The 26,444-nt window shown below is 34.4% G+C and overlaps 1 protein-coding gene and 1 pseudogene across 1 annotated transcript; both read left to right on the forward strand.

Annotated features, from left to right (window-relative positions):
* The first annotated feature begins 8,103 nt into the window (after positions 1 to 8,103).
* LOC138336443 (beta-1,3-galactosyltransferase 1-like) lies at positions 8,104 to 10,749 on the forward strand. The gene has a single exon (XM_069285948.1). It carries the CDS (start codon positions 8,138 to 8,140, stop codon positions 9,422 to 9,424), a length of 1,287 nt encoding a protein of 428 aa, XP_069142049.1. The 5' UTR covers positions 8,104 to 8,137; the 3' UTR covers positions 9,425 to 10,749.
* Positions 10,750 to 21,879: 11,130 nt separating this feature from the next.
* Positions 21,880 to 24,788, forward strand: LOC138305072 (carbohydrate sulfotransferase 10-like; annotated as a pseudogene).
* Positions 24,789 to 26,444: the final 1,656 nt, after the last annotated feature.

Below are 26,444 nucleotides of genomic sequence, written 5' to 3' on the forward strand. Positions count from 1 at the left end.
CCTAAAGCATAGATGGAGTTTAGGTCTACATTCCATAGCCAGTGAGTAAACCTGATCAGCTAAAGCATAGATAGAGTTTAGGTCTACATTCCATAGCAAGCGAGTAAACCTGATCACCTAAAGCTAAGATAGAATTTAAGTCTACATTTCATAGCCAGCGAGTAAACTTAATCACCGAAAGCATAGATAGAGTTAAAGTCTACGTTCCATAGCTAGCGTGTAAACTTGATTTCCTAAAGCGTATACCATAGCTAAAGTTGAAGTCCATATTCCTTAGCAAATTGTCCGTCACAAATGTATCCACACATCATTTGACATTTAAGAGTAAATCGCAAACCTTGAGACATCTAATCACCTATAGCCTCTACTATAGGTAAAGTTTAAGTTTACATTCCATAGCCAGTGAGTAAACTTAATCACCTAAAGCATATACCATAGATAAAGTTGAAGTCTACATTACATAGCCAGCGAGTAATCCTAATCATCTAAAGCATAGATTTAGTTTAAATCTTAATTCCATAGCCAGCGATTAAACCTGATCACCTAAAGCATAGATAGAGTTTAAGTCTACATTCCATAGCCAGCGATTAAACCTGATCACCTAAAGCATAGATAGAGTTTAAGTCTACATTTCATAGCTAGCGGGTAAACCTGATCACCTAAAACATAGATAGAGTTTAAGTCTAAATTCCATAGCCAGTGAGTAAACCTGATCACATAAAGCATAGATAGAGTTTAAGTCTACATTCCATAGAAAGTTAGTAAACTTAATCACCTAAAGCATAGATGGAGTTTAGGTCTACATTTCATAGCCAGCGAGTAAACTTAATCACCGAAAGCATAGATAGAGTTAAAGTCTACGTTCCATAGCTAGCGTGTAAACTTGATTTCCTAAAGCGTATACCATAGCTAAAGTTGAAGTCCATATTCCTAAGCAAATTGTCCGTCACAAATGTATCCACACATCATTTGACATTTAAGAGTAAATCGCAAACCTTGAGACATCTAATCCCCTAAAGCATATACCAGAGATCCACATTCCATAGCCAGCGAGTAAACCTAATGACCTAAAGCATAGATAAAGTTGAAGTCCATATTCCTTAGCAAATTGTCCGTCACAAATGTATCCACACATCATTTACATTTAAGAGTAAATCGCAAACCTTGAGACATCTAATCCCCTAAAGCATATACCAGAGATCCACATTCCATAGCCAGCGAGTAAACCTAATGACCTAAAGCATAGATCGAGTTCAAGTCTACATTCCATAGCCAGCGAGTAAATCTGGTCACCTAAAGCATAGATAGAGTTCAAGTCTACATTCCATAGCCAAGGAGTAAACCTAATCACCTAAAGCATAGATAAAGTGTAAGTCCACATTCCATAGCCAGCGAGTAAACCTAATCACCTAAAGAATAGATAGAGTTTAGGTCCACATTCCATAGCCAGCGAGTTAACCTAATCACCTAAAGCATAGATAGAGTTTAGGTCCACATTCCATAGCCAGCGATTAAACCTAATCACCTAAAGCATAGATAGAGTTTAAGTCTAGATTACATAGCCAGCGAGTAAACCTGATCATCTAAAGCATAGTTAGAGTTTAAGTCTACATTCCATAGCCAGCGAGTAAACCTGATCACCTAAAGCATAGATAGAGTTTAAGTCCACATTCCATAGCCAGCGGGTAAACCTAATCACCTAAAGCTAAGATAGAGTTTAAGTCTACATTCGATAGCCAGCGGGTAAACCTAATCACCTAAAGCTAAGATAGAGTTTAAGTCTACATTCCATAGCCAGCGGGTAAACCTAATCACCTAAAGCATAGATAGAGTTTAAGTCTACATTCCATAGCCAGCGGGTAAACCTAATCCCCTAAAGCATATACCAGAGATAAAGTGTAAGTCTACATTCCATAGTCAGCGAGTAAACCTAATCACCTAAAGCATAGATAGAGTTTAGGTCCACATTCCATAGCCAGCGAGTAAACCTAATCACCTAAAGCATAGATAGAGTTTAAGTCTACATTCCATAGCCAGCGGGTAAACCTAATCACCTAAAGCTAAGATAGAGTTTAAGTCTACATTCCATAGCCAGCGGTAAACCTTATTACCTAAAGCATAGTTAAAGTTTAAGTCTACATTCCAGAGTTTAAGTCTAGATTACATAGTCAGCGAGTAAACCTGATCACCTAAAGCATAGATAGAGTTTAAGTCTACATTCCATAGCCAGCGGGTAAACCTAATCACCTAAAGCTAAGATAGAGTTTAAGTCTACATTACATAGCCAGCGGGTAAACCTAATCACCTAAAGCTAAGATAGATTTAAGTCTACATTCCATAGCCAGCGGGTAAACATAATCACCTAAAGCATAGATAAAGTTTAAGTCTACATTCCATAGCCAGCGATTTAAACCTGATCACCTAAAGTATAGATAAAGTTTAAGTCTACATTCCATAGCCAGCGATTAAACCTAATCACCTAAAGCATAGATAGATAGAGTTTAAGTCCACATTCCATAGCCAAGCGAGTAAACCTAATCACCTAAAGCATAGATAGAGTTTAAGTCTAAATTCCATAGCCAGTGAGTAAACCTGATCACCTAAAGCATAGATAGAGTTTAAGTCTACATTCCATAGAAAGTGAGTAAACCTGATCACCTAAAGCATAGATAGAGTTTAAGTCTACATTCCATAGCCAGTGAGTAAACCTGATCACCTAAAGCATAGATAGAGTTTAAGTCCACATTCCATAGCCAACGAGTAAACCTAATCACCTAAAGAATAGATAGAGTTTAGGTCCACATTCCATAGCCAACGAGTAAACCTAATCACCTAAAGCATAGATAGAGTTTAAGTCCACATTCCAAAGCCAACGAGTAAACCTAATCACCTAAAGCATAGATAGAGTTTAAGTCTACATTCCATAGCCAGTTAGTAAACTTGATCACCTAAAGCATAGATAGAGTTTAGGTCCACATTCCATAGCCAGCGAGTAAACCTAATCACCTAAAGCATAGATAGAGTTTAAGTCTACATTCCATAGCCAGCGGTAAACCTAATCACCTAAAGCATAAGATAGAGTTTAAGTCTACATTCCATAGCCAGCGGGTAAACCTAATCACCTAAAGCTAAGATAGAGTTTAAGTCTACATTCCATAGCCAGCGGGTAAACCTAATCACCTAAAGCATAGATAGAGTTTAATCTACATTTCATAGCCAGCGGGTAAACCTGATCACCTAAAGCATAGATAGAGTTTAAGTCTACATTCCATAGCCAGCGATTAAACCTGATCACCTAAAGCATAGATAAAGTTTAAGTCTACATTCCATAGCCAGCGATTAAACCTAATCACCTAAAGCATAGAGATAGAGTTTAAGTCACATTCCATAGCCAGCGAGTAAACCTAATCACCTAAAGCATAGATAGAGTTTAAGTCCTACATTCCATAGCCAACGAGTAAACCTAATCACCTAAAGCATAGATAGAGTTTAAGTCCACATTCCATAGCCAACGAGTAAACCTAATCACCTAAAGCATAGATAGAGTTTAAGTCTACATTCCATAGCCAGTTAGTAAACCTAATCACCTAAAGCATAGATAGAGTTTAAGTCTACATTCCATAGCCACGCCAGTAAACCTAATCACCTAAAGATAGATAGAGTTTAAGTCTACATTCCATAGCCAACGAGTAAACCTAATCACCCTAAAGGTCCACATTCCATAGCCAACGAGTAACCTAATCACCTAAAGCATAGATAGAGTTTAAGTCCACATTCCAAAGCCAACGAGTAAACCTAATCACCTAAAGAATAGATAGAGTTAAATTCTACATTCCATAGCCGGCGGGTAAACTTAATCACCTAAAGCATAGATAGAGTTTAGGTCCACATTCCATAGCCAGCGAGTTAACCTAATCACATAAAGCATAGATAGAGTTTATGTCCACATTCCGTAGCCAGCGAGTAAACCTAATCACTTAAAGCATAAATAGAGTAAACTTAATTACCTAAAGCGTATACTATAGATAAAGTTGAAGTCCATATTCCTTAGCAAGCGTGTAAACTTAATCACCTAAAGCATAGATAGAGTTTAAGTCTAGATTACATAGCCAGCGAGTAAACCTGATCATCTAAAGCATAGTTAGAGTTTAAGTCTACATTCCATAGCCAGCGAGTAAACCTGATCACCTAAAGCTAAGATAGAGTTTAAATCTACATTCTATAGCCAGCATGTAAACTTAATCCCCTAAAGCATATACCAGAGATAAAGTTTAAGTCTACATTCCATAGTCAGCGAGTAAACCTAATCACCTTAAGCATAGATAGAGTTTAAGTCTAGATTACATAGCCAGCGAGTAAACCTGATCATCTAAAGCATAGTTAGAGTTTAAGTCTACATTCCATAGCCAGCGGGTAAACCTAATCACCTAAAGCTAAGATAGAGTTTAAGCCTAGATTACATAGTCAGCGATTAATCCTAATCACCTAAAGCATAGTTAGAGTTTAAGTCTAAATTCCAAAGCCAGCGAGTAAACCTAATCACCTAAAGAATAGATAGAGTTAAAGTCTACATTCCATAGCCGGCGGGTAAACTTAATCACCTAAAGCATAGATAGAGTTTAGGTCCACATTTCATAGCCAGCGAGTTAACCTAATCACATAAAGCATAGATAGAGTTTATGTCCACATTCCGTAGCCAGCGAGTAAACCTAATCACTTAAAGCATAAATAGAGTAAACTTAATTACCTAAAGCGTATACTATAGATAAAGTTGAAGTCCATATTCCTTAGCAAGCGTGTAAACTTAATCACCTAAAGCATATACCAGAGATAAAGTTTGAGTCTAGATTACATAGCCAGCGAGTAAACCTGATCATCTAAAGCATAGTTAGAGTTTAAGTCTACATTCCATAGCCAGCGAGTAAACCTAATCACCTAAAGCTAAGATAGAGTTTAAATCTACATTCTATAGCCAGCATGTAAACTTAATCCCCTAAAGCATATACCAGAGATAAAGTTTAAGTCTACATTCCATAGTCAGCGAGTAAACCTAATCACCTTAAGCATAGATAGAGTTTAAGTCTAGATTACATAGCCAGCGAGTAAACCTGATCACCTAAAGCATAGATAGAGTTTAAGTCTACATTCCATAGCCAGCGGGTAAACCTAATCACCTAAAGCTAAGATAGAGTTTAAGTCTAGATTACATAGTCAGCGATTAATCCTAATCACCTAAAGCATAGATAGAGTTTAAGTCTAAATTCCATAGCCAGCGATTAAACCTGATCACCTAAAGCATAGATAGAGTTTAAGTCTACATTCCATAGCCAGCGGGTAAACCTAATCACCTAAAGCTAAGATAGAATTTAAGTCTACATTCCATAGCCAGCGGGTAAACCTAATCACCTAAAGCTAAGATAGAGTTTAAGTCTACATTCGATAGCCAGCGGGTAAACCTAATCACCTAACGCTAAGATAGAATTTAAGTCTACATTCCATAGCCAGCGGGTAAACATAATCACCTAAAGCATAGATAAAGTGTAAGTCTACATTCCATCGGCAGCGATTTAACCTGATCACCTAAAGTAGAGATAAAGTGTAAGTCTCCATTCCATAGCCAGCGAGTAATGACAACACCCAATTATCCCTCTACGTATCTAGTAGATACCCGTTTAAAAGTTAGAAAAGAAGTCTGTAAAGATGACTCTTCTTAGAGTCATATTACCTCGGGCGTATTCAGTTTACTGACAGTATCTTAGATCACTTTTGTGTACAGCGTTGTTGTTGACGTGCCGTACATTCAATAGTCTGATATGTAAATATATATATATATATATGATATAGTGAAAGTACACACCCCCACAAAAAAAACCCCCCCCCCCCCCCCCCCCCCCCCCCCCCCCCCCCCCCCCCCCCCCCCCCCCCCCCCCCCCCCCCCCCCCCCCCCCCCCCCCCCCCCCCCCCCCCCCAAAAAAAAAAAAAAAAAAAAAAAACCCAAAAAGAACCCCCCCCCCCCCAGTACGCATGTTAAAATTAAATCGGAAAGGACTTGCATGTAAATAGGCAATGCCTGATGTCTAATTCGTTTGTTGAATGTAATATCAATAATTACATCTTGTTGAAAATTAAATCAAAATCAACGACACGGTGCATGGAAAATATCTGGTAAATAAATAAATTTTGATCGTATTTGCCAATTTGTTAAAAAATGTTGGTTGGATATTTTTATCCTTGTGATCAGCATTTTGACTATTTTAAATCTTGCTTATAACGGCTGATTTTTACTGATTTTAGTTTAATTTGTTTTTATGAATTGATTTAATTTGACATTAGACACTACAATAAAATAAAACTTGAACTTGAACTTGGACTTACAAATTTTACTTTATCATTCCATAGAGAATAACATGTTGTCACCGTTTGTAACATCAATTCTGATTGGCTGAAGACATTGATGTAATAGTTTCATAAAGGAAAAGATCACTCAATTATAAATTTTGAATTATAATAATAAACTTGAAAATATTATGTGAAAGATTTTGACTGCAAGCCTTGGGCCCAGCCAAAATCTTTCTCTCGGGATGTGATATCCCTGTCCATCTGACAGGCCCATTAAAGATTCTGTTAATCCATTACATAGTCGGATAAACGTGTAAATACACTAAATACTTACACATATAACACAGTGCATGAAAGGGCAAAATCTAAGTCAGGACTGGAGGAGTATTATGTAAGATGAAAAAATGGATCGTTTGAATACATGGTGTTGATGAGATCAACATGGTTTTTTTCGTTCATAGATTCATTGTTTCTGTATACTGCAGGCCATATTGACACTATCACCAGACTTTATGATGTAATTTATAAATTTAATGTGCAATGCCTTAGCTACAACAATAAGTTAAGGAATCATTCTTTTAAAGCCCCTTATAAATTTACTTTCCATGCAAAATAAAGGCCCGCTATCTTTCCGCAACGACTTTTAATGCTTAAAATGCCATCGTCCTAAATACCGCGCGTAAGTTGGCTATTACTGCGCCGGACGGCAAAAGAGCAAAATGACTCTCCTCTGTTATAATATATTACGCAAGAAATCTTGCATATGTTTAGTGTTATATTTGTACAATTTGAAAACTTCCTTTGATCAGACAGTATGATATGTTATGTGAAGGATATAGCCATATATTCATACTACATAGTCTAAATGTATGCAATTTCATATTTCTGGTTAATATATATGCATATTTGAACTGAAATTAGTACCACGCAAATTTTGTATCGTGCCGTAGTTATTATGTATGCACATAACCTTGTTGACACCATGCATTAATGTGTACATTTGTAGTTTGAAATTCCTATAATAGTTGTCAAAAACATCAGTTTACACAAAAAGTAGACATCCTCTCTATGACATGGATGGTGGTGACATGATGGATGGCTGTGATATTGCGAAACAGTAGGTAGCCAGTACCAGAGATTATTAACTCTATATTATGGCTGATTCACAAAGGATTTTTTTTTAATTTTCACTGCACATACATGTAGAAGGGACGTCGGCGAATTGCGCTATCAATAAGGTTCGACATTTTGTATTATCGAATACCCTTTATATTTGTCTGACAAACACTCATTATTTGGGTTTTATAATGCTGTCCTTGTAACTGGAGTTTCCTAGGCGAATCTAGATAAAAAAGAAAGGAATAAGAAAATAGCATTTACCCTCTTGGGAAATGACGTAGATACATTGTACAGTTTAACTCCCTTAATGCTGGGTATATAACAAGAGGTGTGTCATTTATAACTTTTGAGAACATCTCGTTAAAATAGCTCGGACCCATTGACGTTTGTTATTTTCATGGTTTGCTGAGACGAAATCCTCCTTTACGTGACAGCCTTAGGATGTAAATACTTAGTTGTTGACCCATTAACATTCAAATCAGGCATAAATAGATCAAACGGTCGTTTTGCTTGAGCAGTCATGTAGCACAACAGACAAAGCCATGAATGAAGAAGCTGACACACCCGTGTGTTTCTATAAAATATGACATCATGTGCGTGTTGATGTATATCAGTCAAACACCTCCACGATTTAAGTAAGGCTGGTATCACTAGTGGAGACTCAAGCTGAGCCTCAGACATGCGAAGGCCAAAACATTACCTTAGAACTATTTTATTGGTGTGGAGACATCCAAGTGAAGTGGCGATTGTGCTAGCAGTTTGTACAGTTATTGTTTTATTTATCAGACATACACCCGATACCAATGTTCAGTCTAGTGCCAGTATTCAGAAGAGGTTTATGCATCTGTTTGGTCAGCGGCAGGACAACATTATTCCGAATGTTCTTCAAAAACAAGGATCTATGCAACATAATGTTCAAAAGAGGTCTGGTGCTCAAAACAAAGACGGTAATCAGCAAATACTATTGGGAGAGTTTAAGCCTGAGCTGTATCCCAAGAATGTGAACATGACCGTAATTTTAAGACAATATGAAATCCAAGGGTACGCTGATGAGAAACCAATTAATGTGTTCGATAATAGCTATATCATCAACCCCAATCACACTTGTAGCCATCTACACTCTTCAAGAGTCTTGTTTATAGTAAAGACAAGCCCCGAGGATAATGTACTACGAGTTACCATTCGGGAAACGTGGGGTAACCAGAAACGCTTCCCCTCGATCCGAACTATTTTTTTGCTTATGATTCCGAATAATGATAAGATGTTATTAAACCTGCTTGAGGAATCGGAGATGTTTAATGATATACTCCTCATGTATAATGACGAAACCAACTATAACCTTACATTGAGGACTGTAAATGGATTAAGATGGGCAGTGACTTTCTGTCCCGAAGTGAACTACGTGATATTAACAGACGATAACGCCTACGTAGCGCCTGATTTGCTGCTAAGTGTACTCGAAAAGCAAGAGGTGAATGGCACAGAAAATCTCTACTCTGGTCAGCTCATGGAGGACGCCTTACCAACTCGTGGAGGGAAATCTCCATGGTCTGTAACAAAATCGGAATACCCATTTACTACTTATCCCAAGTATATACACGGGGGATTTGTTATAATGTCTATGCCAACCGTTAAAAAGCTGACATTTGCGGCTTTGTACACAAAGTTATTTAAATTTGAAACTTTTTATTTGGCAATTTTAGCTGCTAGGATTGGGACAAAGGCACAGAATAATTGGTACGTTAGTACAAGGAAAGTTTCTACCGCTTCAGAATCATTTAAATCTCAAATTGCAGCCTATAATAATCATAGTCCAGGCGAGTTACAAAGAGCATGGGATTGTCACCTAAGTGAACTGGACCAGGATGAAAACAAGGGTATTTTCTGTGATTATATCGTTGATCGTATAAAAAAAATTCAACCGCAGGTAGACCATATCATTAATTTGATGAAAGGCATAGACTGACATCATGGATGCTTTCTTGATCACTTTAAAACATTACAGTTCATACATTTGCTATTGCTTTATAATGCGCTGATTTGAAATTATTTCAAGAATGTGTCAGATGGTTACTGCAGATGGTTTCTCAGATGAGAAGTATTTTTGACCTTGGATCATTTAATTATGTACCTTTAAAAGTTTTGAAGTCTTGAACATTTAAAATCTAATCAACTTTATTATCAGCTTTTGTAATATCTATATTTAATATATAGCTAATGCATGTTGTGTGTAAATCTGTTGAATTTCTTTATTTTTTTTATTATTTTCTGATAGATAGAAAAAAAAACCATTCAGTACATTTTAAAGAGGGTAACTTCAAAAGCGTATTGGAGGCACATTATTATTAGCATCATAACTATCCTATAATTTAAAAATTGTACGCTTTAATCTGTGACATTTTGACATTAATTATTAATTTTATATCATGGAACGTCGTTCTTCCATCCTTGGACGCTTTGTATGAAAATTATTTTATTCGAGCAATATTATTAAGTTTGAGGAGAACAAGAATGATTTATACTTTGATATAACTGGGTTAATAGGCCAGGTTAAAGAAAAAGGCCCTATTGGCCTCTTGTTAATCTTGAAAGTTTAAATCAAGTGCATTATTTAAAGATCAAATTAATGTATAGATTTTGTAAAGTTTGTTTAACAGATTAAATTGTTTCAGATAAATGTGTAAATCTAACAATGAAGCAATTTTACATGAAATTCAGACGAATAATAATATGCCACTTATACGCTTTCGTAGATGTGCCAGACATCTATATTTTGTACCTATCCTTCTTCTGTCTGTAATATGAATGTTTAAAAATGTTGTGTGACAACCCGTCTAAAATTGAATAACGTTATCGAAATGTACTTTATATCGCTGTAAACATTGAAGGTATGCTACGTTTGTGAATATTAACTAAAACTTCCTGGTTTGTGCTATATACAATTCTGGTTATCTAATCCAAAATGTACAACATATAGTGGTAGCAGTTACATTTGTATGTGTTACATCAATTATGTTCTGTCTTATATTAGAGAGTATGCATGTATGCATCAGAAAACAAACACAAGGGCATATATACATGTTCATTCAAGATTTATCTTTGTGTTCATTCAACGATATATTTATATTCTAAAGTAATACTTTCTACGTTTTATGAGGCTACAAAACAGACGGAATTTTTATTTTTCATTTTAATGTATAAACTTACCGAGCAAATACGAGCTGTGATGTTGTTAAAGATTTAACGATAATACACAAATATGTTTGTCACATCATGCATGACAGAAAATAAAAATTAAACTTTTGGAAAATGAATTTGCTTATAACAAAATGCAAATGACGTCATACACTGTCCAAGATATACCTGTATAACTAAATGATGACGGATTGCCACCTATTAATGCGACCGCCAATTTACTGCACGTGACTTTGTAATTTGTTTTATGTAAGATACAACAAAATGTATCTTGCTCCGATATTGATGGCAACATGTGCGAGTGCGAGGCGTGGCAACATGCTGTCTGGCCATGTTTTCCCACTCATATATATATATATATGTATACATCTGTATATTAATTTTTACCTATTACACACGTGTAATGTAATCTTTAATATGATTGATTGATTCCAATTAATTAATGTTACTTCTTTTACTTCAAATGTTAAATATGAAACGAGGAGTTGAACACGACAAAGGTTTTCTTAATAATATACCAAAAAAAAAGGAACCATAAGAATTTCCAGATATTCAGTAAATAAATTATATGCGTAGCATTTTAAACTGTGATAACGAATTATCCGTTATCTTTCAAAAGTAAATATGAAACAGAAACTCATCTGAGACATAACCGAACATCAAACTAATCTGTAGATTCATAACGGTGCGTCTAATCTATGGGAAATTGTACTTTCTCACGTCGCTATTTAGAGATTTCGAAACTTCGTAGTGGATTCTACAAGGAGCCCTGTAACTGTAACAAGCATTTGGTTGATGGATAGAAGATAAAGGGCGTCTTTGGGTAACATGTTCCTGATACAAGGAAAATGTTCTCAGGTGATATTTTCTCCCTAACGCAATGAACATGAAACGAGAACATTTTTCTTGGAACAAAATCTCGCACCACCTCTAAAGCAGGAGCAACAAGAACCAACAATAACAAACATACCGGTTTCATCTTATGAAAATCATCTATCAATTGACAAATTGCTAATGTGTCCATGTTCCCTACTTCGACCATCGCCATATTTGTTCTTAGGTTTTGTTCACGTTGTATGGGCTAGAATTCATGAGAACATGTTCTTGTTCGACCCTCGGGTAGGAAAATAGTTGTCGCCCAAAGACTTCCAAAGAGTCGTGACTATTGAACAAGGCCTAGTGCTCTTTCCTATTTACATGTGTATATAAACGATTTACTTAGTACAAAATCTAAACCTTATGCGGTCGATAATAAATTACGTGGATGTTGGGACAATCCAAAACAATCAAGTCAAATCTAGATAACTTTGGCTTCTGGACGGAAAAGAGCCAATTTCAATTTAATGTAGTTTAATGTAAAACCGTCCACTGCGGATATAGGAACCAACAAGCCGTATATAATGGAGAGTAATAACACACGTATACATCTAGTGTAAATAGTCGTAGTGAAATGGACCTTTGGGTTAACGTCGGTTAACAGCGGGCTGAAATTCAGTCTAAATGTATCTATTAGTGTACTAAAAATGTCAACAGATTACCCAGAATGATCTTAACTATAAACGTTCACAGTCCTGAACTAGGACACGTTCGTTACGCCCTATAAATCTCTTATTAGACCCTACCAGTTGAATACGCACTAACATTGTGGAACCCTATGACAATGTAAAAAGAAGAGCCATTTAACCAGTACAATAATTGAAAAGATGTATCTACTCCAGAAATATTAATATTCTATGTGTTCCTACAGACTGCTGCTGCTTTATCAGCGGGGTCGTGTGTTACTGAAATGTATACTACATAGTATAAAAGTGACACAAAGTGAAGTTGTACGTATTGTAAATAACTTTTTCCCAGAAGAAATTATCAAGATATTGTATACTGTAAGTGATCGATTGACTAGAGAGAGATCGTATGCAGGTTATGCATTTTGCTTTCATATACAAATTGCTGAAATTAGCTTATCGGAAAAATGCAACCTCCGGTAAGCTACCAGTGATGAAATAGCCAAACTTTTGAATAAAATGCTTGTCAATAATGATTCAGTTCTAAAAAGCTGTAGTTATTTATTTACTTAAGATCATGATATATCATCACACATTATAAATACTATAGGACTTAAAAAGACTTTAGAAACTCATCAAAATTCGTATAGCTACCGGTATATGAATACCGAAGACCTTACCATAGTTCAATCACAATAATTCGTTCACTAGGACGGTTAAGCCTATTGTACAAGATATTCAGGAAACCAACGACTGTGAGGAAAATATATATAGAATTGTGTCGTTACGGTGCATTTGCAAATAACACTTAAGTATATGGGAAAACAAACGAGAAAACCAAACATTTACCATAGTAAATAATATAACGATTTTAAAATAACACCTTTATTGTTAAAAATAGAGAGGCTCACTTTACATTTTTAAAATTATCAACATAATATATGAGCAAGCAAACTAAGACAATGGAAGAAGGGGAGGTTTGGGGTCAAAAAGGCGCTTAATCGCTGCAACTTTCGTAACTTCCATTGATTTTTTGAAAAAAAAACCCAATAAACTGTAACTTCACATGTTCAGCTTTTGTAATATCTATATTTAATACATAGCTAATGCATGTTGTGTGTAAATCTGTTGAATTTCTTTATTTTTATTATTTTCTGATAGATAGAAAAAAAAACCATTCAGTACATTTTGAAGAGGGTAACTTCAAAATCGTATTGGAGGCAGATTATTATTAGCATCATAACTATCCTATAATTTAAAAATTGTACGCTTTAATCTGTGACATTTTGACATTAATTATTAATTTTATATCATGGGACGTCGTTCTTTCATACTTGGACGCTTTGTATGAAAATTATTTTATTCGAGCAATATTATTAAGTTTGAGGAGAACAAGAATGATTTATACTTTGATATAACTGGGTTAATAGGCCAGGTTAAAGAAAAAGGCCCTATTGGCCCCTTGTTATCTTGAAAGTTTAAATCTAGTGCATTATTTAAAGATCAAATTAATGTATAGATTTTGTAAAGTTTGTTTAACAGATTAAATTGTTTCAGATAAATGTGTAAATCTAACAATGAAGCAATTTTACATGAAATTCAGACGAATAATAATATGCCACTTATACGCTTTCGTAGATGTCTATATTTTGTACCTATCCTTCTTCTGTCTGTAATATGAATGTTTAAAAATGTTGTGTGACAACCCGTCTAAAATTTAATAACGTTATCGAAATTAACTTTTTTATCGCTGTAAACATTGGATATAACTGGGTTAATAGGCCGTGTCGTTACGATGCATTTGCAAATAACACTTAATTATGGGAAAACAAACAAGAAAACCAAACATTTATAATAATATATAACATAACGATTTTAAAATAACACCTTTATTGTTAAAAAAAGGAGAGGCTCACTTTACATTTTTAAAATTATCAACATAATATATGAGCAAGCAAACTTAAGACAATGGAAGAAGGGGAGGTTTGGGGTCAAAAAGGTGCTTAATCGCTGCAACGTAACTTCCAATGATTTTTTGTAAAAAAAACAATAAACTGTAACTTTACATGTACAAGTTACCTCCCTTGTCACTTAATCATTACATCTTTGTCCGGTTTAAATTATCTTGAATTGATCATAACTAAATACATTTATGTTATAATGTCAATTACATTTTAGCTTTGCACCAATGATATAGAAAGGAATATATATATGGAATAATGGTAGTTCAGAATCAAAAGGTGTGGCAATATTATGGAAAAAATCACTTTGTAACAGAATAAGTAAATAAAAGAATGATCAAGAAGGTCGCATTTTATCATGTAAAGTAGAAGCCGAAGACAAAACAATAGAACTCTCGAACATCTATTCACCAAATTAAGGTAATGACAGAAAGATCTTTTTTGATAATCTACCAATTTTTCTGAATACTGACAATAATTATGACAAAATTATTTGTGGGGATTTCAATTGTGTTATGGACCCAGATCTTGATAGGAAACCATGCTATAAAAAATGATATTGGATATACAGAACTAAAATCCTTCATTAATACTCAGAACTTAGAAGATATATAGAGAACTTGTAATCCTGACTTGAAAAATTATACATTCCAGAGAGGCACATCAAAATCTAGAATAGAATTTTTCCTTACACAAACTGCTACCAACCATCTAGTTATTGGGGCAGGTATCAAACATTGTCCATTTAGTGATCACGAGGCAATAGATATCAAAGTAACATTAAATAAATATGAAAAAGGGCCAGGCACCTGGAAAATGAACAGCAATGTAATACAAAGTGACTTATTTGATAAAACTTTGCGTGCCTGTTGGGATATATGGCTTAATGAAAGACTCTATGAAACAGATATACTCACATGGTGGGATCTAATTAAGATAAGAATAAAATCATTAACAATCGAAATAGGGAAAAAATTAATATCAAGAAGAAGGATGTTAAAGATATGGAAAATGAGTTAGCTAAATTGCTTGGAAGTAACCAACCAGATGAAATGATAGAACAAATAGAATTGATAAAATTAAAACTTAAACAATACTACAATAATAAAGCAGAGGCTGCAAGAATTAGATCTCGCACACAAATCTATGAGGAGAATGAAAAATCAACAAAATATTTTTTTTGATCCAGAGAAGAAAAATGCTGAAAACAAACTGTGGCACAGAGTAAAATGTGAAGATGGAAATTATAAAACAGGGATAAAAAATATACTCAAGGAACAAGTTAAATTTTATACGAAGATGTTTACATCTGAAGGATGTGATGATGAAAAGGGAAATTATTTACTGCAGTATGAAGAAAATAAAATATCTGATAATGACAGACATAATATTGATAGACTAATCCAAGATGAAGAAATAGAGAAAGCGGTAAAATCATTGAAAAACGATAAATCGCCAGGCGAAGACGGAATAATAGCAGAGTTCTATAAAAAGTTTTGGGTATTAGTTAAACCAGAAATTACAAAAGTTATAAAGAAAATATTCTCAGAAAAGAAAATGACAGAATCACAGGGCAGGGGAATACTAAAACTGTTATACAAAAAGGGGGATAGGGATGAAATAAAAAACTGGAGACCATTGACATTGCTTAATACAGACTACAAAATTATTTCTAAAATATTAGCCTTTAGATTGAAGAGCACTTTAAATACAATCATACATCCTGACCAAAAAGGATTTGTTCCAGGACGGAAAATTTCGGAAGCAAACAGACTTATCCAAGACATTATAGAGTATAGCGACAGAGAAAATAAAGAGGGTAGTATTATTTTTCTAGACCAAAAAAAAAGCATTTGATAGAATCGAGTGGGATTGGGTGATGAAATGTCTAAAGAAATTCAATTTTGGCCAAAACTTTTGTGATTGGATTGAAATGCTACTAAAAGATGCCAAAACATGTATTCAAACTAATGGATTTACATCATCTTATTTTAATATAACTAGATCTGCTAGACAAGGATGCCCAATTTCTCCGTTAATCTATATTGTACAAGCAGAGCCACTCGCCTGTGCTATACGAGCTAACAATAACATTAGGGGGATGCAACTACCTGGTCCTGGAAATGTAGAAGCAAAATTATGCATGTTTGCAGATGACACCCAACTTTTTAATAGATCAGAAAACTCAATACAAGAAGCCTTCAAACTATTAGCAGTTTATGAGAAAGCATCAGGAGCCAGTATAGATTATGAAAAAACAGAAGGTTTATATCTTGGACCATGGAAAAATAAAAACCCTGATTTCACTAAAATTAAATGGTCTAAGACATCAGTAAAAACATTGGGAATTTATCATGGACACCAAATAAACAATGAAAAAGTGTGGATGGAGAAAATAGAAAAAATAAAAAATTGTTTACAAATATGGAAGAGAAGAAATTTAACTTTTATTGGAAAAACCTTGATTGTAAAAACTTTCATATTGTCTGTAATTGGATATGAAATCGAAGTACGTGGTATACCATTAAAATTCCAAAATGAAATAAACAGACTTATTTGGAACTTCATTTGGGACGGCAAACCAAATCAAATAGATCGTAAAGTATGCTGCACAGAAACTGGAAAAGGGGGTATGGGGATGATAAGCTTGGACACTTTTATTGAAAGTAGGTACATCAAAACAATTTACAACATTTACCACTCAACAAATGAAAGTTGGAGTAGGATAGGAATGTTCTATTTGAATAAATATGACCAAAAATTTGATACAAAAAACTTCTTAATGAAGTGTTCATGTGTAAATGGTTTGAATTTTGATAGTTTACCTGGTTTTTACAAAATTGCAATAAAGGCATGGGCAAAACTAAGATGCACACTGAATAAAAACCCGTTAACTATCAATGAAGTTCTTGAGGAACCTTTGTTTGGCAACTCAAACATCCTGTACAAGAATGAACCTCTATTCATACAATCATTTCTAAAGAGCACAATAACTAAAATATCAGATATTTGGGATGTTAATGCAAATAGCTTCCTAAATAGCAGATCAATTCTAAATAAACTGATACAAAAACATAACTGGATTTCAGAAATTTCAAAAATAAAAACAGCTATACCAAAAGAGTATACAACTAAATTATCAAGAACTGACCTAGGTGACATAGATAGATTAAACACACCTGAAGTAAATGTAAAAGGTGGAAATGTAATATTTATAAACGAACATTTAAAAATACTGAACTCAAGTACTGAAAATATTATAAAACCGAGAAATCTAAAGCCTTCTGTCCTACAACAGATCTTAAATGATGCATCAAGGCCCAAGTGTGAAACAAGTTGGGAAACAGAATTTAATTTGCCACTAGACTGGAAAGTAATTTGGACCAATATAAAGAATTCAATAGTGACAAACAAAATTAAAGAGTTTCAATTCAAAATCACACATAGAATACTTTACACTGAAGACAGACTGCAGAAAATGAACAGATCAAATGGAGCTTGTCATTTATGTGATGGTAATAGGGAAACATTATCCCACCTATTTTATAACTGTCCATACACAAATCAATTAGTTGAGAAAGTTAGTACTCAGATTTTAGAAAAATTACCAAATCCGGAACCTGCTTCAGAAAAAGATATACTCTTAGGGTCTCTTAACCATAACCAAACAACAAATTGCATAAAAATACAATACTCTTGTCTATGAAGTACATAATATGGTTGATAAGGAACCAGAAAAAATACCATAACAAAGCAACTGGACTCAACTCTGCTTTTATACAATTAAAGAATCTATTACTCACACATATCAATCTCTATGTCAAAACTAGCTACAACAAAGACAAAGAAAAAGAGATAAAAATAATTAGATTGAAAGAGATAGTGAAAGCATGTGGTGTATAGTGGAGTATAGTTATATGTTGCATGGATATAGTAGATATATATGTGTGTACATGATTTGTAATTTAATTTACTGTACATGTTGTGTAATGTAATGCAACCTAACACGTGTTTGTATAATAAATTTCGAAGGAAAGGGTTTCGTAATAAAATACTTATGTTTGGGGACGAACATTTCCCACTTACGGTCAGCATTTACATGGCTAACGTAACTTAAGAACGATGAAATATAATTTAAGCTTTCGTATGCAAACAAAATTATGAAAACAAGACAAAAAGACATATCCCAACCGGAAACGTGTCACGTTGTATAAACTTATGAAAAAAGGGGTCCAATTAGGTAGGAGAAATCCGGAATACTCAGTATCATATATGTAGGCTACATTTTAAAGCATACTGTATTTGATTAGGGTACATAAGATATGAAAGTATTCATATATAAGTGTATTTATATATTCATATATATTACTAACACAGATCATAATATAAATATTCTTTATATCATATTAAATTGCAACTAAAGTAAATTTGAAGAGAGTTGTTTCCCTTCTATTTTTTTTACCATAAGGAGATGTCTCCCCTGTTATTATTTTTTCTTGTATAAAAGAATATGGTTGTAGTCACGTTAAGAAAGTTGGTTGTGTGGATATTTATTGTGATTGTTTATAATATAAGGATGTTGGATGTATGGTTGTAATAAAGAGAGAGAGATGTAAGTTTGTTTTTAAATAAAATTATAAAATATGGAAATTGTGTAAAAGTCCTTCTAAGAAAGGAATATAGATTGTATAAAATGTACTGTTGAATAAAACATTTTTTTGTAAAAAAAAAAAAAAAAAAAAGGTGTACTTGGTTTACTAAAGGGGACAGTGATAAAAGAAACGTTATAACTACCAGCCATATTTAGAACTGTATCACTATTAATCTGGGAACCACATTAAAATATTGACTTAAAGAGTTGTTATAAATAAAAACAATGCATATTTGTTTATCTTTATTAACTCCACCATTCATTCTTATGTATACGGAGAAGACTAGGATAGCCTGATGTCTAATCTTATTGACATCATTTTGTCAATAAGATGTTTGGAATTTGAACGGACCAAAAAGCAATTAAATGCCTACTATACCATGATACATATAAATGTCGTTAGACAACAACTGTTCTCATTATAAACCAATATAAACATCCCATATCAAGGATAACCACATCGCCACCAGGATGATCATTTAGATGTTTCTCTGTATGTATCTATTTACGTGTAATTATTCATTATTTCCATGACTTGTACTGTGTATGCCATGGGGCCTATACATCTGTTTGGTATACTATTTCCACTTCTTTAGGTCCTGTGATGTAGTTTATGATAGCTTCAAGTAATTTCTTTTTTTGAATTTTGCATAATTATGCTACCTCTTTAGGCTCTGTTTTGAAGAAGGCAGGGTCACGTTATTATTACGTCAACAGATCCTGGTATTTCTGTGTACTAACTACGTTTATTATACCTCAAGTGAGAATCCTGCATTCTGATTAGTCGAGAGACATTTGTTATTTTACACTATCACACGGCAGTTAGCATTATAACAATGGGAGACAATAAACATGTTCGTAGCAACCCCCTATCAACGGGTGATAGTGTATTTTTGACAGTGCAAAATATTAACCACCCGAAAAAGATGCGCACTCGTTTCTTTTTTTCGACACAATCTTTGTTTTTGAAGCGACGCTTCGAAATTCAACTGGAGCTATTTAGTAATAGTTTTGCCAAATTAAGTACGGAGCTTTCCGTTTACAAATATTCGCCTACCGTCCAAGCGCTATATGTTTAGGTTTTATCAATTATATAACCCGTCGGTGATTAGGTGAACGGAAGACACGCGATTCCAAGCGTCTTCGTGACGTGTAAACTCGCGAAAGTTTATCTCCACGCATTGTCATCTACACCAATTTATTAATACAAATTTCCTTTTATTTTTTCAATCTGCAAATTTTACTCTTCGCGAATCGGTTTTGAAATGATAATCGCAAAATTTTAAAGCCGCGACAGAAAGTTGTTTTACTGTAGGAATGTGCGATTATTCAACTAAGTGCTGACGTCACAATCATCGAATGATGTCATACTATTGTACTCCGATCACTGCCTGTAAACCACTTGACGTTTTCCGGCACAAAGACCGAGTTTAAACTTCGTTACAATGGTTTGAAAATTGTTTGGAGGAAAGTACATGTATCATTGCTTTGTCGTAGACATGCCAATATATACCCTGTTTGCACTTGCGGGTAGATATTGGTTTTGTCGTCATGCAAGCATAATGCCATACTGTCCAGAAAATAGACAACGTATTACAGGTCTAATTTGGTCACAAAATATTGACGTCACAATCGACGATACTTCGATGTAAGACATAAGTTGATGATAAGGGGTTGAGGAGGGGTTAATTCTATGCAAATACCTAAAAGTTTGACATCCGGTAGTTTTTTTTTCCTATGGAGATATTGATGTTTAAGATTTTAGACTTACTGGTAAAAATGTTATTCCTGTACTCAATGACCTCGAAAAAACAACAGCTTTATTCAATCAGTTCCCGGGTTGTCTCAACCGTACGTATAGTGTCAGGTAGATATTAGATATCGCAAAATATTATTTTGTGTAAATGCAAATATAAGAAATAATTGGGAGTGTGTTCACTGGTTTATGTCATTATTTCCAAATTACACATGCAAAAACGCTTAATTGTTATCCAAATTCTGTAGAATATAGTTATGTAAAATCTGCCATTCATACGCCAGTGAACAACAAAACAAAACAAGTATTTCTTTAATAATACATTGCATTAAAGACAATAACGATACTACAGGTACTTTCAATAAATTATGCAAATAAGCATTCAGTCAATTAAGTTATACACGTAACATAGCCCGAAAGAAAAATACAGTGTTTTTCGAGAAAAAGACCTTTAGGTAGAATAACAACAAACATCTATATAAATATGTAATAGTTTGTTTTAGATGATGTTAATGATACCATCACAGGTCAAAAACCAGAGAAGATTGACGGCTTTTCATGGTATACAGGTTGCATTTACACTACCAATACTATTCCTATCTTAATGCAACAAGATATATTCAGCGTAGACACATAATTTCTTGTTTTGTTATGAAAATGACATCTTTACTAAAACAACGAAGTGTACGGTTTGCATTAGTAGCAATTGCTGGGATTTTACTGATATTGGTCTACAACTGTAAGTTTGTGTTTCTTCCGGGTGTTTAATTACCGGCCTCCTTTTGATGGAAAAATACAGATTCAATGTATGTAGTTCTGGAAAATCTAATTTCTCTTTACTCCATATTTCAATAAATGATTAATGAAATCAATAAAATCCTTAGAATCCTCGATTTGTTTTTATTTTTAATAAATCATGCCTCTAAGTCAGCATGCTAAACCTACTGAAGTTTCAAAAGCAATGGCAATCGTCATATCAAAGTCAACTGAGTAATTGTTGCACATGTGGGAAATTGTTAACGCTATTTCCACCTTAAAAATTCCTACAACTACAATATATCAATTTAGAATTGTTCATGTTTTTTTTTCATTCTGTTGTAACTAGCTTCATTGTTGTTTGTCGTATCTGAAAGTAAAGAATCAACATCATTTCTGACTTAATAATTTGTACAACTAAAATATATTAATTCAGAGTTGTTCATGTTTTACCTATTCTGTTGCAACTAGCTTCATTGATGTTTGTCTTATCTGAAAGTAAAGAGTCAACATCATTTCCGCCAATTCGTACAACTATACAGTATATTAGTTATTGGAGAACCTTCTACTTCTAGAAATATCTAACCTAACACAGTAAACAAATAAACACGCAGAACTTTCTGGAAATAGATCATTCTAGATCCCTACTTATAATCAACGTCTTTACAAACTATGTGTCCATCATTGATAATATTCTAGAAAGTTATATTACCTAAATTAATGATATGACCTGAGGAAGTATTGATAATATAGCAATAGGAGTAATCTCCCTTATATGATAACTACATGTATTAATTAAGGTAAATATACCTTAATGCGAACATTTCTTGTTGAAAACGAATGGAGAAATATTAAAACAGCTGATAGGTTACAGGTTACAATTTCTGACATATGGTATAATCAATAGTTTGTTTCCATTTGAAAGACATTTAATAAATGTGGACAATTTTAAATGTTTGAATTATTTAATGCGTCTTCTAATAATAATAATCCACTTGAAGATAACACCATTCACCAGCTACCGATATTGAGAACAGTATCCCAGTGGTCAAGTCGAGCCGGACTCTTGGAATATCGGGCTCGAACGGACACAACGTCTAGTACTACAAGCGAACCAAGAACGACAACCTCGACAATACCGCCATTGATCCTGAGAAGGGTATGTTGATAGCTCATGTGTATCATAATAGATAACGATTCCTCAACAACGCGAAGTAGTTGTATATTTGACAACTAAGGCCGTTTTCGATTATACGGTTTGACTGGTTGGACCTAGTAGTTCGTTTATTAATTAAAGACGGACCTGGTGATTTTATATTGGTTTCAGACGAGCCTTGACAAAGCCCTCACAGGCCTGTATAAAAAACTGCAGGTCCGTCAGGATTTATACTTGAATAATGACTTTAACCAACGGTCGTACCGGTTGTTCCGAATAAACGAAAATGGCCCTAGTTACCTTTCTCAGTCCCAATTTTGGCCAGTTAAGAGCTACAGACTAACCTTAATTCATTTAACTGAATAAGGCTGCCGTGTATAAGCTGATGGTAGGTGGTAACGTCCCCTGACCTGGGTGAGTGTAGGTCTGGATGTCGACATGTGCATGTAGAAGGCCTCATTAAACCGTATTCATATTTATGAAGCTGAATAGTCTACACACTAGTCTGCACAGTGGTTATTATGCATTTAATCGGCCCCAAATTAATTAGAAAGTCCTATTTTTCCTTACGATCCACTTGCCTACTGCAGATATTATTCGCATGTTTGATATGAACCATAACATCACGCATTCGGATATTTCTGGAAGTAGCCTCTGGTATCCCTGCGGTGATGCTACCTTTGACGTGGCATTCGTTTCGTGTTGTTGGACAGATGGGACGTCCTTTTTGCAAACACTATGTTGATTTCAAGCCAATTTACTGTAATAAGACAGTATTCTATACTTCACAGGATATTCCGTTGTTGCTAGAGAAAATATTAATAGAATCTTACATGGGTCTATCAAGTGGAAGCGAAAAGTTTTGGCATGTCAACCCGAGGCTTGCCGAGGGTTAATGACCAAAAGGGTTGAAATATCCTTGTCCACCTGAAAGATCTGTGTTTGTTTCTTTTTTCTCTCATACTTAGTAGACAAAATATGAAACCTCCGTTGCGTTTCAGCATTTTCATCGTGCAAGTACCACAGAACGTGGTCACGTAATATAGTCTTACAATCTTCTGTGTCAGATAAATAATATAGACTACATGTATCCCTGTCCACTTGACAGACCAATGTTAGATTCTATTATTCTTCCGTATGTCTAGTCAAACAAATACACGGGAAAAAAGGTTTCAGAAAATAACACCGGTAATTGATCATATTCACTTTTTCCCATTTGATATTATTTCAATTCTTTAATAGTACAGGTCCTTGATGATTTATTTCAGAACTTCCATATGCATTACGACTTCGCGTAGATCCATAAGAAGCGAAAGAACACCATTGAGCGTGTCTGTGACCGGAGCCAGCACGGATATTATGGGAAGTCAAAGGGCTCTAAGGTGGCTAAACAACTGGTTATAGACCATCGACATCATCTAGTGTATTGTGCGGTCCAAAAAGTAGGTTCGACGTTTCTAAGGAGTCTTTTACATATTGTTAGAAAAATGGTGAGCGAAATGACGACAGTCGATGGCAAAATTTTACAAAAAATATAAAGGAAATCCAGGATTTTACAGAGTTTCAATATTTTCTTACGAGTTCGTTTAAAGTGATGTTTACACGTGAACCGTATAGCAGATTATTTTCCGGATATGTTGATAAACTGTTCTCTGTAAATACTATGTACTGGAATGGTATAGGGAGATATATAAAAACCAAAATTCTGAAATCCAATGAAACATCCCCAATTTTGTGTGGACATGATATAACGTTCCCACAATTCATTAAGTATGTCATAGAATCGGAGAGAACAGGAGAACACACGGACAGACATTTTACACCAATTTACGAACACTGCAGGCCGTGCCAAATACCTTATGACTTCATTGGGAAAATGGAAACATTTGAAAACGATTCACTGATTTTGCTGAAAGCCTGGAACAAACGTTATGGTATCAAAATAACATTTTATGATTTTGAGGCCGAGACAGCGTTGCAGCGAGGGCCATATCCCATACTTGTCGACTATATAGCATGCGATCAAAGCTTGAAAATTGTACGACATTCCTTGCTGAAAGATTTGGGAATTCGAGGTATATTACCAAAACGTTTTCAACTTCCGTTCAACGCATCAGAATCTATCAATGTAACTCGACCACAACTAGAGACGTTGACGAAAGCCATTCAGACTGCTACAGATCGCGCAGCACTCCGTCAACAGAAATAAGAATCTTTGATCCAGGCCTACAGACAGGTACCCATGGAGGATCTAATCAAACTCCGGGAGGTAGTTCGGCCTGACTGTGAACTGTTCGGGTACAATGTGTCTCCAGATTACATATTTAATCGTAGTGGATCACGTGACGACTGACCTTGGGCTTTGAGTCGTCCATAAACGTTCTGTCAACAAATAATGTTTTATTTTTGTAGTTTTGAATATTCTTTGTGTTAATTTTGTAAGAATGGGTGATGATTTAGCAGTGGCTATCTAGTGTTGCTTAGCACTCGTAATAATATAAAAGTTTCCGTCTCACAAGATGAAATATAAATGTTATTCATCAAGAAACAAGAAATAAGGTGTTGAGTACATTTAACGTTTCTGTCATAGACATAAACTGGACCTACTGTCCTTATACTAGTTCACGTATTTCAATCCAATGTGATATTTATTTACTTCCACTTTAAATTTCTATGGTCTATAATTTTCCCTCTCGTTGTCATAGTAAAACCTGTTTAAGTGATATGAACACTTTTCTCCGTCTGGCCCAGCTTTAAACTTTCTAATTTTACCCCTTTTTATAAAGTTGCAGCACTGGAAATATTTTTAATGATAAAAATAAAAAAATCTGTTTTATTGTATACACGAAAAAAATAGGATCGAAAGATGCCGAATCATTCGAAAGTCTTCCAAACATCATCGCGACAATTTAGAAGTAACACACGCTTTATTCAAAATCAGCAATGCACATACATGAGTATGATCCCTTGATTTCGGCTTTCTTATAGGCCAACATATGCTCTTGGGGAGCACAATCCTTAAGTTAAATGACAATGTTCAGATATCAAATGTTTAAGCGACAAATCGTTTTAGTGAAATAAGAATGAACTGTAACTTAATTCCCGCTTACTAATTTAGTTCCACAAATTCGGTCGCAAATTAAGATTAACATAAAAATGTACAATAATCACATGTATCCCATATAAGTAAATATGCATACAATCTTATTTATTATTTTGACTTTGATTTTGTTACTTTTCATTGGTCAAAAACCACATCACATAAGCACCGATAAAAATGATATCGCCCAATTCTTCAGGGAGTAGTTTATAGACATAGTATATAACACGGTTATTTAATATACCGGTATCATCTCTGTCACCAAAACACTTCATGTTTCTTGCACTTTGAAACAAACGCTTTGATGCATGACGTAACCACACAAAAATGCGACAGACAACGAGTTCAATTCTTTTCAAAAATGATGAATACAAACTAGATAATCATTCTTTAAGCATTTTGAGCCACCGAATAATAAACAAATTATGTGTATTATGAAATTCCGACTAGGCTAACTAAGCTAGGTTAGTTATTGATTGGTGCTTGGCCTATCGTAATAACCTCGTGGCTATTTAAACTGAAATTATTCGGGTTTTTTTAAATGAAATACTAAGCATAAGATAATAGATCTTAATGTGAAATCTGTTAATATATTTTTGGCACAGAAAGTGATAGATCTAGTCTAATCTTTGCCGTGCCTCCTTTATATCTGAAGAGGGTAAAAGTAGCTGATTACAATGTTGACAGTGATCTAAATTTGTTGGCAAAACGTCTGACTCAACAACTCGACTACATTGAATCACTACAATTACTACTAAAATACGAAACGATACCTGTAGGCTGTATTTATAATGACTGTTTTCATTTAAAGATATCTATTTGGCAAAATCTAGGATTTTATGGAATTTTATAGTATTGGCAATATACATCAAAATAAAGCTATATTTGTTAATCATTGCATATCACTGT

The sequence above is a fragment of the Argopecten irradians genome, chromosome 12, assembly GCF_041381155.1.
Source record: "Argopecten irradians isolate NY chromosome 12, Ai_NY, whole genome shotgun sequence".
NCBI classification, from domain to species: domain Eukaryota; kingdom Metazoa; phylum Mollusca; class Bivalvia; order Pectinida; family Pectinidae; genus Argopecten; species Argopecten irradians.

Coding starts and splice junctions, on each gene's coding strand:
- LOC138336443 (XM_069285948.1), top strand. CDS start 8,138: ATGCGAAGGCCAAAACATTACCTTAGAACTATTTTATTGGTGTGGAGA.